Here is a 17,729-nt window from a genome sequence, read left to right on the forward strand (position 1 = left end):
TATGGAAAAGTTTTCAAAACAAAGTACTTACTTTTATATGTAATTTTATCCTCCTTATTGCAAACATTAGTATTTATATATTTATTATTTATATAACTCACATGTAGTTATAAAGATAAATTGCACAGAGAGCCCTTAACGATTTCAGGTGTCTTTCAGAAAGTCTGAAAACACACGTAGAAATCATTTACACAAATAATACAGAAAAATTACATTTATTATGAAACCCTCCATTAAGGTAACATTCCTTTTACTCAGTGATACTTAAACAATATATCATAAAATGCTCTAATGGGAATGAATAACAGGTTATATAAAATTCATAGATGAAAGCTTTCAAGTCACTCCATTAACAAAGACTATTCAGTCCAAAACTCTGAAAGCTTAGAAGTTGTGGTTAAGTGTTCTGTTGACTACTTATTGGCTTTAGTAGGGACTTTGTTAAGAATATGAAGTTTGCTGCTTAAGGTATGGAATATTTTGTGCATTCTTCCTTGATCAAAGACTGCAAGACAAAATAGGAGAAAGATTGTTTTGGGTTTTTTTTCATATTTTCACTATTTCCTTTAGAAAATACACATTAGACTTATTTCCTGAATAAATAACTTTGTCTTCTGTGGCCACAAATAGGCTGCTATTTGAGGCTGAAATCTGATACAAAGCAAGTTAATGCAGCTTTTAATGCAGTTTTGAAATGCCTGAGACTGAAGAAGAGCTGCAGGGCATTAGTTTCAGTTCCATTCTAGCTAGTAAGTTCTATCTTGAACTAGAAAAAGTATGTGGTAGTAGCAGTACCATACTGGGATGATCTGCTCCACATTTTGGAAAACAAAATCAAATATGGAAATTACCAACAGAAACAACAGACTGGGCACCTTGTAGTATCTTGATACTTTTTAATTAATCAAGATTTACAAAAGAATTTATCATCTGAGCAACACTAATGAAGAATACATTGTTTGATTCCACTAAAAAAAAAAGAGAACAAAAAAAACAACAAAAAAGGATTGGAGTATTTTCAAATTTGTTTCTAAAATAAGCTACATTTGTCAATTTAAATTACATTTACTTGTTAAGTATCGAAAGGAAACATATTTTCAGTATTTTCCCAATATCATTAGCTTATTATTAAACTTATTTTTTTCATATTCACTGTATGAAGTCAACACTGTAGCTATGAAGTTACCTTTTAAATCCAAATTTAAACCAAAGAAAAATTGTAAAATGAACTCCATACACCTTCTCATAACTTCAATTCTGAAGCTACCTTCTGACTATTAATACTCTTAGTAATACTTATTTCTCCAATAATTTTAATCAGAGGATTTTGAGGGTTTCTGAAGTTTATAAAAAAAACCAATAAGCAATATACAAATTAAACTGTATCCTTTAAGTGGCAAAAAAATATATTATCTTCAACTTCCAGCATTTGAGAACAGTTCACTCTTACAAAATTCACTAAGGTCCAAAGAAAAACTCATGGTATTCCTTTCCATTGTGAAAATGTTTTTATTTTTCCAGCCTTTTGCTATTCTTTGAAACTAACTGTGCTGCAGCTGTTGCTGTACATCCATTCATGTATTTTAAATAGTACTTGTGTAGTTTTTACTGTCTTCTTGTGGTAGTTAACTGATAGTGAATATTGCCAAGATGGCACTGCAGTTACTACAATGTTTTATCCAAATAACACTGGAATTTTGGTAATATGAATAGTAGTTGGGTTTCCTTCCCTTTTAAAAAAAGTGCAATTTTTGATGTAGTTTATTTGCTTGTTTGTTTGTTTGTTCTTGAGGCATCCTTAAGAGAAAGGCCAAAATGAAAGAAAATTTTTAATGTCACATCCTAATTTTCATTTCAGCTCCCTGGAAAGAAAAATATATTGTTGCAATTCAGTGATGAAATTCATTATACTAGGTTACCATTAAATGAAAACCTTCTACTGATAAAGATACAAAAATAAGCAATGACACAAATATAACTTTACATTCTATTATCAATGTGAAGCAGTATAATAAAATTCAATTTGTCATCAACAAAATGCATCAACATTAGAAGATACCAATAAATAAGGGACACCATTACAGATGCAAAAAGTTGGGAAATGTGAAGCATCTGTGAAAGCTTGTAGGGCATGCAATGATGGAGGGCAGAGGGACAGACAAAAACAGCTTCTGGCATCAGCTTCAGAATATGAGATGGTTAATTTCAGAGCCTAGATCAGTCCTTCACCCCCTGCCACACACACTTTTATCTTCAAAGCCAATTGTAAAGACAGAATAAATCAATCATTAGAGGAATGAGCAAAATAAAAAAATACATTTCATTGAAGAGTGACATAGAAAGCACAAAAGTAAGAAGAAAGTGAAAGCAGAAATCCCAGGGGTATGATAATCCAAACGCCTACATTTGTTTCCATTTTGAAATCTTACAGTCATTGAACTGTAGAAATCCAAACAGCAGAAGCATTTTGGCACTGATTCAAAGGCTGCTGAAGTTAATGAAAACACTGCCACAGATTTTGAATCAGGCCATAAATGTTCACTGTAATGTCTCCATGTGCAGTCTGCTTAATGTTAATGATGAAAGCCCATGTCTTTTCCTACCAGGGATGAAAAGAACAATATGTGGTACAACAACCCGTCTCTAAAAGAAGATACGATCACATTACTTTAGCAGAATGCATAAATGACAGGATCAGAGCTCCCATTTTAAGTTTGCTCTTAACAGTTCCTCTTCTTAGAACCAAGACACCACCTTACTGAAAATCAGACTCTTGATATGTTCCTAAAGAAAGCTGATCTAACTAGGAAAATCTTTTAAAATTAATAAATATAATACTTTAGTGATTAGGTTATTATTGACTCTTTTGACTCCACCATTAGAAGAAAGAAGCATGAATTTATGGACAAACAAAAAAAATCTAAAAATGAAAGATTCTGTTAATGTCCTTTAATATGTTAAAATTGTTTGCCACTGTTGTTAAAAAGATAAAAAAATTCTGACTGAAGCTCACTACTTACAATACAATAAAATGTGAAACAGATTTAACCATACTCTGCTTTAATTGAATGTAAAATTGAAATTCTAAACATTTTCTGAAAAAAAAGTAAATAAAACATATAAAAATTAACCAGACCATTAATAAAACTAACTGATTCCATGCCTAGAGGACATGAAAATGCAGATATGGGAAGGAGGTCTCAGCAGTATTTGTAGTTTGTTAGATATTTCCCACCTCAAAAAAAGTCATACTTAAAAAAGAAGCTGAATAAAGGGAATAAAATCACACGAATTCAGGTATTACTGACATTGGCGTAACAAAGCCAGTGTTATTAAATTTGGGTTATCTTTCTATTGCCATATATATTTATAAAATCTGGGTTTTTTGGTTTTTTTTAATTTTTGAAAATTTTGAAGGAAATGTTTTCCATACTTGCATAATATCTGTTGCTCTAAATTTATTTAGTTCTGCAGTTTGGTAGAACACTTGGCCAATATAGATTAAATTCCCTTAAAAACATAAAGAGATTGAAGAATAAGTGCAATAAAATATAAGCATTATTTTGGGTAAAACACAAAGAACCTCCTGAATATTTATGCAAATATTACAGTTATTAAGTTATGAAGTTATTAAGGTTCTTTGAGCCTGTATGTAGACAGTAAAGAAGATACTAAAATAACATCTCAATATTAAAACAAAATAGCATACAGCTAAGTAGAGTTTAAGCAATATTTCTTAGCAAACTTTAGGTCATGGGATATATTTCCCACCTGAAGTTGCAAATATTCCCAAAAAAACAGTGTCACTTACAAAGTACTAAGATCAAATGTTCAGAGCGAGGATTACAATGGACTTAAATCAACAAATATTTCCATGCCTCTTCAAAAAAACTTAAGGGAGTTAGAGAAAGAAAGCAATCTTAAAAATCAAAAAAATCTAACAATTTTTGACAAAAAGTCCTCTCTTTGAGAACTTTCTCTGAGAATGGTCACACATTTCATAAGAAACACTTATTAAATATTTGGATGAAATAAAGTGAAATTAAAAGAACTATTGTTCTCCTAAGGAAAAATTTAATACCTCAAAGAACCAACTAAATAAAAAACAATACATGAGTTATAAAGAAAAGCACTGGTAATTTAATTTTTAAGGCATGAGATTTATTCTTCTAAAGAACAATCAATAACCATCTTAAATTATTACCAAATATCAGAATCATACATAAATGTATATATCAATACTGTTACATACACCAAAGTAATGCTGATAGGGTTTGTGGAAGATAATCTCTCGCTTACAAAAACGATTCACTTTGAAGGTTACTTTTCCAGTAATTTATTTTTTGCTCATAAAATTTGAGATTTTTTTTTTTTTAAAGAATTTTTAAATTCTGTTATGGAGCATAATAGCACTTGAAGGCAAATTAAGTTTGAAAAATACTTGAAATACTGGGAGACTAATAATCTATCTGACATGGCAACCAGACTCATCTTGGAAACGAATTTAAGATGAAAATTCAGGATATCCATATGAAAAACAGCAAACTAATAGGCAGTCATCAAATCCCAATTCTGTTGGCTCTGAGGAGCAGTAGACAAACAGAAGGATAAGATTTCTGAGCTCATCCTTTTATGGCACAGTTCAGAAAGGAGAGATGATTCTGACAGTATGGTGAAATAACCAAATGTTAAAAGCATGACTACTGATACACGTAGAAAGTCTTCAGTGAATTGGAATGAGAATAAAAATTGGTTAATAATAGGAAACCTGGAATCTCCTATATATACACACTCAATTTTACCACACACAGTTTTTGGAATGACTTCCCCAGGCCTGGTACTTGAGTTCAACTCAGTTATTAGCTAGTGGTGCAGCAACCAAGAGAAAGTGGCTGGTTATGTGTTGGCAGCAGATTGGCTGTGCAGGGCTTTTGTGCCCTACAGATGATGATGCAGGGACTAGAGTTCTGAGGGACTGCAGTATACTGAATATAACCGAATTAACTGTTCAAAGTTTGAAACAATTCAAACATTTATCAATGCTGATGAAGGTCTAAAGTGCTCCATAACTGTGTGTTCTGGATATAATTGTTCCTTTTTTTTTCACTGCAAGTCAAGCTAAAGAGGAGCTTTTACCTAATGTTCTAGTGCTACTGGTCCCAGCAGGGAAATGTTGATAAAAAGTTTTATAGGAGATCTACAATTTACTGAAACGTAGACTAGTATTGTCTTTGTTCACTTTAATGCCATCAAGAAGATTCCCAGAAGCTGGTGGCACATTAGACACACCAGTAAGTTCCCACCAAAACACAAAATGAGTAGCAGATACACACATTCACTCCAGACTTAAAATTATCAACAGTTAGATTTTAACTTTCCAACAGTAAATTTGTGCCTCTATCTGTTGAAGTAAAGCTGTGAGATGCTATACATGAGTATTAACAAAGCCTACAACCAAAAAAAAACCTATAGAAAAACCGAAATAAAAATGAAAGATATTCTATGGGCATATAGGAAACTGCACTGTTATACAGGCAATTACATGTCTTAATGTGCAATTACCTACTGCACAGCAGAATACCATAATCCCAGCTATGCCCTATTCTTTAAAAGATTCACACAGCATCGAAATACATATTCCATAGAAGATCTCCTGGAAAGGTAATATTCAAAACATCATTCCAGACTGAGAAAGCAATCTGAAGTCCAAAATACTACCATTAACCAAAAATAAATTTAAAAAAATAAAGGATTTTTTAAATATACTCTAATCTGCAGCTCACTTACTTTAAACAATAGTCCTCTTTATCTTTAAAAAAAGCTATCAATATGGTGACTTCTTGAGGAAGCAAACTTATTTATAACATTTCTAAATCAGCGAAAGAATTCCCATACCCCTGGAATGTGGGAAAAATATAAACAAAAATGTTAGCTTTTAGAAGGTAAGAAAGAGAATGTTACAAGATAAATAAAGCAAACAAGACATATAAGAAAACCAAAACATTATTTTTGAGGGAGACAGTTTGTAGCATATCAATCCCTTTACCTGATGCTGTTACCAGGAGGCTGTCTGAATCACATGGTCTACAGGATGAAGCACTAACAGGGTTTATGGAGGAGCTACAGGCAATGGTGGTGGGAATGACAAAGGAATTTTCTGAACATGCAGGTTGGTTCAGTCCAGGAAAGTGGGAAGGCCAGGCACCCACCTGAGATGAGGCTATGGCTGGTATGGCACAGCCTGCAGGTGCCACAGATAAATCTATAGCAGGTTTTGGTGGCAGCTGAGGTGAGGACTTAGAAATAATTTCCTCATTTATTACCCTGATTCCTTGTGGTGAACTTGAAAGAGGTGAGGTCATGGTTTTGTTGTCAGTTTTTGCACTCGTATTTGGGGACCGATTACTATCCATTAAAACTTTAAGCTGTGGGTGTGGTGGAGAAGGAGCTTGTGAAAGCCCTGGTTTTTTAGGAGGAATAGGTGGAGGGTTTCCTCTGTCAATTCTTGATACACTTGGAGTCTTTAAAGTCATTCTACCAACTGGGGGGCAAGTGCCAGCTTCCCCTGAATGAGATGTCCCTGGCCGCGTAGGAGCGCTACTCTGAGGGCCTGTGAATCTTGAAAGAACTTGGGTAACAGTATTCCGAGCTGCCTGTTTGGCAGCAAGGTTGTCACGACTAGTAGGGGATACATCCCTTGAGGGAGGGCTTTGGGTTGTGTTTCCATTTTGGTCTTGATCATTTGTATTTGCCTGAAATCTAAATCTAGCTGCTTGGACTCGTGGATTTAGGCCTGGATGGCCAGTAGTGTTGGCAGATGGTGAAGGCAAACTGTGTATAGATGAAGACAGCGAGGAATTCTGAGCTGTGGCAGTTGGTGTGGTGGGGGTGCAAAGGGTATTACTATTTGAAAAAGGGGAAGTGCTACTTGATAAATCAGGGGATGAGCCTGTACTTGGTCCATTTTCCTCAATTCTGTTTTGATTCTGTGCAAGAACAGGAGTCATAGGAGGGACAAGTTCACTAGATGAAGACTGCCTATCAAAGACAGGCTTCACAAATGCTGCATTGGCACACACATTCATTTTTGAATTGCCAGACACTAGTGGGCTCACTGTAGAAGGCTTTATAGAGACAGTCAAAGGCAACTTCTTAGCATTTTCTATGCTACTGTCCATCATTACAGTCTCTGTTTGACAAGCAACAGCTCTTGAACTTGACTCTTCTGTTTCAACTGAAACAGAAACAAAACTCCTATCGCTTTTCTTCTGAGAAAGATTGGCTTTACTTTCGTTCTCTTTTTTTAATTGCTCAATCATTTTGATCATTTTATCTCTTTCTTCTCTGAGGTCACTGGTGTGTGTTTCCTCTTTGTGAAGTTTGGCACGCAACTGCTCTCTCTCTGTGTCCAACTCAGACAGCTGCTTTTCCATTTGAGCTTCCATTTGTGTACTCCTTTGTTTTTCAGCTGCAAGAGACTCCTCCAATTCAGTAGCCTTTTTCTTTTCCTCTTCAAATTTTGACATCACTTCTTCCAGTTTCTGGGCTTCTTCTACAATTCTGCCAGACAACTGCTTACACTCTTTCACTAGCATCAATACTACATGCTTATTCTTTCCACGTTCTTCTTCAAGGCGAGCAGATAGCTTTTTGTGCTCCAGTTCAAGACTCTGTAACTGAGATTTTTCCATTTCCAACTATAAGAAAACACAAAAAATAATTCTCATTAACCATTTTCATTTCACAATAACCTAGTATTAACCTGACACTGATATTTTAATCTTTGAGAGCATGACTAAAATGAACCCAGGAAGGTGATTTGTGATATCTAACACAAGTGCATATAACCTTACACAAGCAAAAGAAAGACAGAGCCATCTCAGTAAAGCAATTTAGAAATGAAGCAAACTCTTTTCATTTCCTCCATAGACAAAAGAGAGATTCCCCAAAGTGGATGTTAAATGCTTGTGATTCCTGAGTGATGGAGCTATCTGTTCTCCAAAAATTTGACATAAGACATAACATAAAGTCATCTCAGTAAAGGAACCAAACACAACTAAGAGATGAGCTTTGCAAAAAATCTTTGAGGACAGAAATGAAGGGGTTAGGTTTTATCTCTTCTTCCAACTGAAGGAATTTAAGTCCATCATGCACATATCCTGTATCTTGTTTTAACGTTTATGAATTAGACAATTTTTTGGCAGAGGCACAAATATTTTCCTGTACTTACTAATAGTGAGAAGTCTCATTGACATCAGTGATGTATAAGCTGGAATCAAAGAACTATTACTAAAATGCAGATAATGGATAAGAATCATTTTCCCCCTTATTCATATAGCCATTGCCTCTTCATTTTGCCTACTGTTTACACTTTTATTCACAGACCCTCTTCTAGAAAATCAATACAAAAATATGGTAATGCACCATTTTATAAAACATTTATGAGGAAGAAATCATTGTGGAAAATAATACCTACATTTTAAATATCATCTCAGATTCAAATACTTCAAAGCCTGTTTAGCAGTATATGGGCTGCACTGGGGTTTTAGAGCTTGTCAGCCTGGGGGTTGCCACTCTGCACAATGCCTTTCACAAAAACCATACCCACCCTTTCTTAAAAACAGTATCACAGACTCATAGAATGGTTTAGGTTGGAAGGGGACTTTGAAGTTCCAACCCCACTGCCATGGGTAGGCACACGTTCCATTAGATCAGGCTGCTCAGATCCCCAAAACCAGTGCTAGACATATGAAAAATAAGGTATGGCATTATCAGTCATTGCTAAGCAAACTGTATCAGCAGCAACATCTCTTCAGGCCTGTTAATGGAAGTACAGCTTCAAATTAAATTAACAAAATATTATACTGACATTGTATTTAGGAATGGTCACAATCATAGCTTACAAGTGAAAAAAACCCTAATTTTTTTCTCAATTATTTCATTGCTTTTTCAAAGGATTCAACAGCATTTGCATGCTTCACTAGAATTTCAAAACAAGTGGAGCATCCAACAGTTTCTTTTCTTTGTTAAAATAGGTACAAAAATCATGAGAAATGTATACAATTTCTAAAGCTTGGAGATGTTTAAGATTATAGTGGAAATATTTTTCGTCAAAACTTTCTATACTTTATTATTCTGCTTTTTTTTTTTCAGATGAGGTTCTTGTTTTATAAATCAAGCGTTGTGAAATGATATTACTTCCAAATAATTACAAACAGATTTTAGTATTTAACTAGCATGAAATCAGCTTACCATACTATTATAGTACCTTATTTGTAAGCACCGCATCTAAATGAAGGCTCCCTAATATAAATGTAAATCCTCTATTTGATTTGAATATACAAAAGCAGCATTATTTTCTCATTTTACATTGTCTCCTATGTATGTCTCTCTCCCTCTTGTTCTTTTGGCTGCATCATCTTGAATAGGAAAAACCTCTGAATATTTACATGGTATTTTTTTCCTTTAGATGACAGATTTGGAACTAACTGCAATTATTTATGAGTTTATAAGCTAACTAGAACCTGATTTTTGCAAAATGTACTATATACGTACACTGTATCATATCAGTAATATAAACATCTGTAAATGAGTCCAAGAAGGATTTGAAAAGGGATAAAAAAGGATACTGAGAAAAAAATATAGTGTCCCATAAACAATTGACCAGCAAAGGCCTTTCAAAGGTGAGAGCATGCCTTGTAAGAAAATGTTGAGGAAGTTTGGCTTGCATAGTTTAGTGAAAAATAGAGAGATAATCTAAGAGCAACATTCTTTTGAAGGGCCCTTACAGTGATGACAAGAGTCAAATTCATCTTGGTAATGGCAGGTGAGGCTCCATAATAAAAGTTTACGGAAAAGAAAACTTGCCCTTTGAGAGGCTCAGTCTCAGAGAAAAGTTCTTTACAAGGTGAGTAAATTCTTTACAAGGTAAAAGTGGTGCACTTTACCAGTGCAGAAAAGATACAGTATTTCCATTCTTGGGGGTTTTCATGACTAAGCAAGACAAATTCACAGATGACCAGATGTACTGATGATGATAATCTGCTTTAAGCAAAAGGTTAGAATAAATTACACCAACAGGCCCTTTCCAACCCACGCCTGCCTTTCTTTGAGCATGCATCCCAAAACTGACTCCTCTGCAAGCTCTCAACAAATCAAGAACTGTCATTTTGATGATCTGTTTTGTGTTCCCAGGAAAACTCAAAATTAATTTTCACAGCAGCTCCAAGAAAAGCATCCAGAGAGATGGAAGAGGATGGATAATTAACAAAAAGCAGATGACATCTGAGAATTAAATGTTTCTGTATGGTAAGTGTATGACTTACAGTCCTTTGTGCACCTCCTTGATTTTTCTACATGCTAGTATATTTGTCTTTTGTGATCAAATCAAAATTTTATTAATAAAATACTTTTGAGATGATTATATTCACAGATATTATGTCCCCCCTGGAATAAGAGTTCACTCTGGGTCTGTTTAAAGTTCAGTAATACCCAGAGAAAATAAACACAGCTGTATACAGACTCCATTATTTATAGTGGGACAGTGAAGCAATTTCAAACACCAAGATAGAGGCATCAGACATTTAGAGAAGGAGGAACCACTCTTGGAGGGAGGGGGTGCAGCTGGCTTGTATTTAGGTTGCATTTGTCTAGGCTGATTTTTTTTTTTTTTACACTGTGCCACCCTACCTTGTTGATCATTTTTCAAAGTCCCTCTAAACATCTCTACTACCCTCTTCAACAGAAGGATTTGAGAGATGAAGAACAGACAGAAAAATGTGGAATGAAGGGAAGGTAAAACACTGAATGAATGGTTTGTGAATGAATGGAGATGGTTGAGAGATACATCTCTTGCCAAACCCAAGGAGTTTAAGAGTGTCTTGTACAAATAGCGTTTCTAATGGAGCTTAAAAGGGGAAGATGTAATTCAGTAGAGAGTCATGCACACAGCTGCTCAACAACATGCAGTCTGTTTTCAAATCCTTAAAATTAAGATTTAAAGAAAAAAAGGCTCATGTATCCTAGGAAGTCTGTTCTGTACAGACTTACAGATATAGACTTTTTTAAAAAAAGACCAAAAAATGGCAAAATTTGAATTTACATATTAATATACTGACATATTCTTAACATATGAGCCCACCTTGGGTGCCTTTATCTGTGCATATAATGAAAAACAGAGATAGATGAAGAATTTAGGTACAAGAAGAGACCTGTGGCCTTGCACTGAAACAAGAAACTAGTTCAACTGTCCTGGCAGATGTGTCAGGCTTTCTCCCAATATCCTTTTACAGTCACAAAAAGTAAGTTTGCTTGCCCTTTCCTATTTTTCTCTTTACTGAAAAAGCTTATGAGATAGAAAATTAATTCTTAAGAGTTCTCAGAAAGGAGTGTGAGGTATGTACCAGTAATAGTTCACTCCACATTGAACTGCTTGAAGACTTACATATCATACATAGTCTAGTAATATATTTTTTTTTTTAATCTAACCATATTTCCAGCAACTTCCAGCACTTTCACATGCATGTTTTTTCCCAAAGAGAAATCATTACCAAAATCATTGTTATATCAATTGTCTTAGCCTGTTTGCTTGAGGGTTTTCATGTCAATGTAAAACTGTCACCATAAAGCTGTATCCCAGCAGAAGACATTCGATCCATCTTATACCCAGTGAAGATAAACACACAGAGCATTTTTTCCTATTTATTCAAAAATACCTTGTCTAGATTAGTCCTTTATATGACTGTTTCCCCTCTTTCCTCTCAGAAAACCCTCCCCAGCATACTCCTATTTAGCTATGTTTTAGACACGTATGCCTTACATATTACTGAAATACATGCCACCAACCAATCATTCAATTTCAAAATGACATTGTTTTATCTTCAATCTGGCATTTTGTTTTGCAACGTTATTGTCCCTAAACGATTTTCTTTTTACAGAAAATGTTCTAAATATAAAAAAAAGTACTTTTAGAGTTATAAAACACTTTTACTGATTTATGAAGTAGAGCCACCTAACATAAAATGAAAATAAATTATTTATTTTATTCAGGTTAGAATGAAAATAACAATAGCTCCTCAAGGCTCCAATGGTATCGGTTTAAAAATATATTGTGATGATGCTATCTACGTTCACACTGAGCTGTCTACTTATATATCTACTGTATCAACTTGTACCAGTTATACAGATTTTTTTCCATAAATAGAGCTAAATCACAGAACAAATGAAGTGTGCATTCAAAATGTCACCAGAAAACCAGCACCTCACCCTATATGAAAATTAAGTGTCAACATTTTAACTCATAATGTTAATCAAGACAAAAATGCAAATGAAAAAAATTACATGAAAGAACAAATCAGGAGAGGGAAAAGGAAAAAGTCAATAGCAGGATACCTTCTTTTGTCTGTTTTCAGCAGCAGCCAACTGAGCTGACATTCTTTCTTGCATTTTCCTGCAGTGAGCCATAACAGCTTCTAAAATGGACAGGGGGTTCATGCATATTGGCTTCTTTTCTTTATCACCAGCACCTGCCTCAAAGTCTCTCTGAAGAGCCAGAAATGGGTCACTCAGATTAAATCTTCCATATCGCTCCTGGATAAAAACTTCCTTGCGCCGAGCCTAACAGGAAAAAAAAACCAAAAAAAAACCCAAAACAAATTAAAAGCAGAGAAATAAAACTAAATGCATTCTCTGAAGTACATTTACACATAGAGGAAACAGACTACAGGGAAAGCAGTACACGTCATTTAAGGTTTAAAAATATTTTCTTTAGGTATTCACTTACAACAACCTCTAAAAGAAAAATAAGCTTCAAAAAATCAGAGAAACACCCACAGTGCAGAGAAACACTGTCAAGAAAGAGAAATAATCCAAAAACAGAGAAAATAATTTCTCTGCAACTTGGTCCAAATTCTGTTTTGAAGAATAAGCAAAAAATAAAAAGGGAAGAAGAAACCAGTTCTGAGATATAAAAGAGGTGAAAGAGACCAAACTTTTACCCAGTGGGTTAGCACATCATTTGGAAAGCTTGAAGCTAAAATTTTAACATATGAAAAGTTCATGAATGGTAACATATATTTCAGGGCATGAGAAAACAAAGAAGAACATAAGAACTATGTTAGAAGAAAATTCTCAAAGACTAACTACAAATTACACACCGTAGTTAATGCCCAACTTTTTTCTATACATTGTAGACAAACTTGAAATGTCGTAAATGAGAATTTGTCTGGAAAAAAAGAAACAAGTGTACCTACGTATTCTGATGTGTGAAATACTTCTAGATTGTTTTTCAATGTGATAGTATATACAGAAATTTAAAACCTTTATTAAAAATACCAGGTCTTTAGAACATAACTTCAGAAAAAGCTGAGAGTTACTCAGATCTAAAGTCTAGTTTGGCTTACAAAATCAGGTAGTGACTAGTTGAAGAGATAAAAATAATAGATAGAACTAGTTATTTTTTACTAAGTGTATTACAAGTAATACCTAATTAGTCTAATAATTTAATTCCTTAATTTATAACTTATAAAATAAAACAGCTACTTCCAAAGATACTATTACAAGACTGGGAGGAGGTGCTGTATTTATAATTTTTGTTTTTATAAGAGGAAGTTACAGGACAGAATGTTGCTTAGAAATTCAACCTTCATGGAAAGGAAACCGTCAAAACCAAAAGCTTTACCATAAATGGATTAAATTGCTAATCAGCCGAGCAAGATCATAAATCCAAGCAGGTTAAGAATTTACATAGAGAGTGATGCACAGTCCATATATAAACAACAACAACTTAAAAGCCACTTAGTTTATACAAAATGAGACATCAAAGTAAAAGAAAAAAACAGATGCGGCAGGTCTGCTATAAGTATAAAAAGACCACTGCCAAGAGCCCTCATTGCTAAATCCAAAGAAAAAGCCAAGATGATTAACTGACCTTAGAGACAAAGGCAATCACCTGTACCTTTATGGAAACAGACTGCCAACGAGTGAAATAATGTGCATTTTCCATTTTTTTCTATGACCCACAACCAGCTGTCCTCTTGGCACATACTAAATGCACGTAATTTGACTATATTCTTTGAAATGTTTTCTAACATGCTCAGCAATTAATAGAGCAGGGCAAAAAGACAGTAAGTGTGAACCTGCAAAATAGTAGGACGACCAAGGGTTCAGATTCATTAACCATGACAAGGATGATACTATAAAGTAGGGATGAGCTCCATCTGAATGAAAATCAAAACCAGAATTAAAGTGGCTATAGGAAAATGTGGAAGGTAAACACTGTGGAAAAACCAATAGGTCTGAAACAGCACATGGTTCAGGATGACTGGCTGAAGCCATAACTGCAAAACCTCAAGCAGAGGGGAAGACAGACTGGCAAGTCTCAAACTGACAGCAAAGTCATCTAAAGATGCTTTCAACTCAAAGGGGAACTAAATTTAAAATAATAAAACAAATGCTTTAGTGTCTTTATACAAGGACTATAAATATAAAATACAATCATTGGATGATTTCATGGGATGAAAACACATTATTTAAAAAGGTACCAGAATAAAAGACAAAGCAGAAACTTGGTAGAAGGGAGATGATGAGTATTTTCCCAAAACTTAGGCACAAAGTGACAGAAAGACAAACTAGGATTGAGGTTTTTTACAGGATTCCTCCAGCCTCTAAATAATACTTCTGTCACTTTACAATTCACTAAAGTACACCAGATGGGAGAAACAGAAATGTTAGAATCTGCGATTTTTTCTCTTATATTGTCTTTCTTGATTGAATTTCAAGTCATAAGAGTTAGTAGTAATGACATTTTATGGCAGTCATTATCTGTGGAACATACAGTCTAAAGTCATTATCCTTTAAAAGGGTGTCTTGCGTAACTTGTGTGGTTGTGTTAAAGCACCATTAGCAGTGTCTCATATATAATTTCAATTGCAAAGCAACATATAGAGAAAATAACATTTAAACTACTTATTTGTAAATAATTAACTGAATTACTTTTCAAACACAACATTTTCAAAAACAGAATATGCACCCACTGTAGGAGGTCATGAGGACTACTGTACTGTGAAAGGTGCAACATGAATTTATAAACCATCAGCTTTAGTCTTCTGCACATACTTATTTGCTCAGCAATTCCTTTTAATGGAAGGAGTGAGATTAGAAGTATTTATAAGTATGAAAATATGTCCATGGGAAATTATACCTTTTTCAGGCAATGTCAATGGTATACAAAATCATGACTTAAGAGTTAAGCTAAACCCTCCAACAGGTAACTGCTAATGAAAAGTGACAGTAGGCACACACAAATCAAGACAAAAACCCTTTAAACAGTTAATGCATGAAAGTCACTATGGCAATAGAGCAAAAGTTTTAACTTACTTACAACAGCTTTTTAATTCAGCCAGTAAGTACATCAAATTTATACAGCACTTTTAAATGCTTACACAAGACCCAAAACAAAGGAGACTAAAATGAAGCTACTACTTAAAAAACTAAAGTTTTTTATGGCTGATCTGTAACATTATGTTAGATCAAGCATGGACTACCAAAAAAATAGATCTGAAAAATACCTTCAATGTTTTCATTTTGATCATTTAAAAAATGATTAAAATATACAACACAGGTTCTCTTCAAGTAAGAGCTAAGTAGAAGTAGGACTTTTCAGTGTGAAACAGATAATCAGGGAGAGAGGTGCTTAAGGTCTGCCGGCTGACAGAACAAGTAGCGCTTGTCCCACGATCTAATGAGGGAAATCTGAGTTGGACCAAATTCTTTTCACTGAGAGCAGATAAGCACCAGAACATGCTGCCCAGGGAAAACAGGCAACTTCTATCATTGGATGATTTCCCAAGATACACTGGATAAAGCTAACTGCAACTCAATCTATGTTTGACTTTAGTCCTGCTTTAAGAAGATTGGACTGAACGATCTCTCAAGGTGCCTTTACACCTACATTACTGCATAATTAGAGATTTATTCTAGGATTGTCTTGTGTTTTGTTGTTTTTTTGTTTTGGTTTTTTTTTTGTTTTTTTAGCTTATAGATGCTGGTAATCTTGTAAAGTAACAAATGACATAAATGAGTTTTCAGAGGAAGGAAAAAAAATCAAATATTGGTAGAATAAGTCTTATGTCTCATTTTGGATAATAACAATACTTTCTATGACCAGGGGAACAGAACTTTTAGTCTGGGATATTTTCAAAAATAAAAAATCATTATTAAACAACCCCTAGGGATTATGCAGCTATACAATACAGGGGGAAAGTTTATTCTCAAGTTTTCTCTACTAAGTCTGTAGCTAACAAGAATCTGAAGATCAGGCTGTTAAGATAAACTGCTTCTTTTATGACTCTCTCAGGGAGCCTGTTCTCCTACCACATAGAGCAAGACATGTCATTCATCCTACGCCAACCTTTTTCAAGTTACTTCAAGTTATCTGCAAGCTACCTCATGGAAATTTTCACTTCTTAAGCTGAGCATTTTACAGTCACTGACCCCATTTATCAACTGGCAGATGAAGATGGGCAGTGGGGTGTGCAGGGAGAGGAACAAAAGGAATGAGGATATCTGGAGAGCGGCCTGTGGGTAAAGCTGCAAATCCAGTATAAGAACTGTCTGCAACAATTTGTTTCTTGCATTCCACTTCAGAAGAAAACAAAAATTCATTTTCAGCAACCAAACTGAGAATTATGTAGTCTAATTAGACTTTTCCCTCTGTTATTGAAACAAGAACGTAAGGGGGCAAGGAGGTCTTCAAATATTATACCTCTTACTGTGGACTTACAGCTAAAAGCATAAAGCTAGGAAAAAGAAATACGACCAATTAATGTATGTAAGAAATAAGCCAAATAATGAAAACCAAAAAATTAATAATATAAGCTATATTATTAGTTTCTATTATTAATTTATTTATGTTGATACTAGTGGCATACATTTGTTGAAATAAGTTTTCATAATTAGCAACATAATACACATAAGCAATAGAGCTTTTAAGCTTAATATTGTATTTTCCCCCCAATGTATCTCAGAGTTTCCTCTTCATTTATCTGCCAAGTTAAGAGAGTTCAGCAGGTCTAAATCTTCCATGCAGAAACCGATGATAAACATCAAAAATAGGACTGCATGTCCTACACTGCTGGGGAACAACGGAACTGAATTAAAGCTGCCCCAGAACTCTTAAACAAAATTTCCTTCCTTTCAAGAGCATTTGTTGCTCTGATTAATTTCCTTTTCTACATTTACGATAATTGTTTCAACAGATGTTGACAGGTTCATATTAGTATTTTCTCCTGACATATGAATTAGGGAGTGGTAAGAAGTTTTCTAAAACAAACCAGTACAGAAGAGGAGGCAGTAAAAGCTTATTTTATGTATTATGTTAAAGATGAGGGTGAGCCCTTCATTCTAAATAAAACTAAAAGGGTAATTGATTTTTTTTTTAAAGAGGAAGATGTCTGAAAAAGAACACATTTATAAATCTTCTTCAGTGAGATTATATAGTTTCTCAAAGTGATTTGTTGTAGCTATTCAATCAAGCAAAAGAGAATTATCAATGAGTATATACTCATAATAAAAGCAGTACTTTCAGATACACCTGCAAAATACCAGACTGGAGGATATCATGCCTTACTATAGTAAGTTAAGAATGATTCTTTAAAGAATGCTATCAATTTTCATACACAGTTGAGTTTGGGGGCTTTGTTATTTTTTTTTGGTTGCCCTTTTTTTTTTAA

General features: G+C 34.2%; 1 protein-coding gene across 3 annotated transcripts in view; it reads right to left on the reverse strand.

Annotated features, from left to right (window-relative positions):
* Positions 1-17,729, reverse strand: part of LOC131592170 (cortactin-binding protein 2-like) — a 76,218-nt gene that overhangs the window by 36,111 nt on the left and 22,378 nt on the right. For 2 of the 3 annotated variants that reach the window (XM_058863490.1, XM_058863489.1), the window contains exons 3-4: positions 12,391-12,615; positions 6,047-7,697 (exon numbers count right to left, since the gene is read on the reverse strand). In XM_058863490.1, the coding sequence (XP_058719473.1) occupies positions 6,047-7,697; positions 12,391-12,615 (1,876 nt within the window). Of the gene's footprint in view, positions 1-6,046; positions 7,698-12,390; positions 12,616-17,729 lie in introns of those variants that run through there. The other variant, XM_058863491.1, reaches the window with a different exon arrangement.

Source organism: Poecile atricapillus, chromosome W (assembly GCF_030490865.1).
Source record: "Poecile atricapillus isolate bPoeAtr1 chromosome W, bPoeAtr1.hap1, whole genome shotgun sequence".
Taxonomy (NCBI): domain Eukaryota; kingdom Metazoa; phylum Chordata; class Aves; order Passeriformes; family Paridae; genus Poecile; species Poecile atricapillus.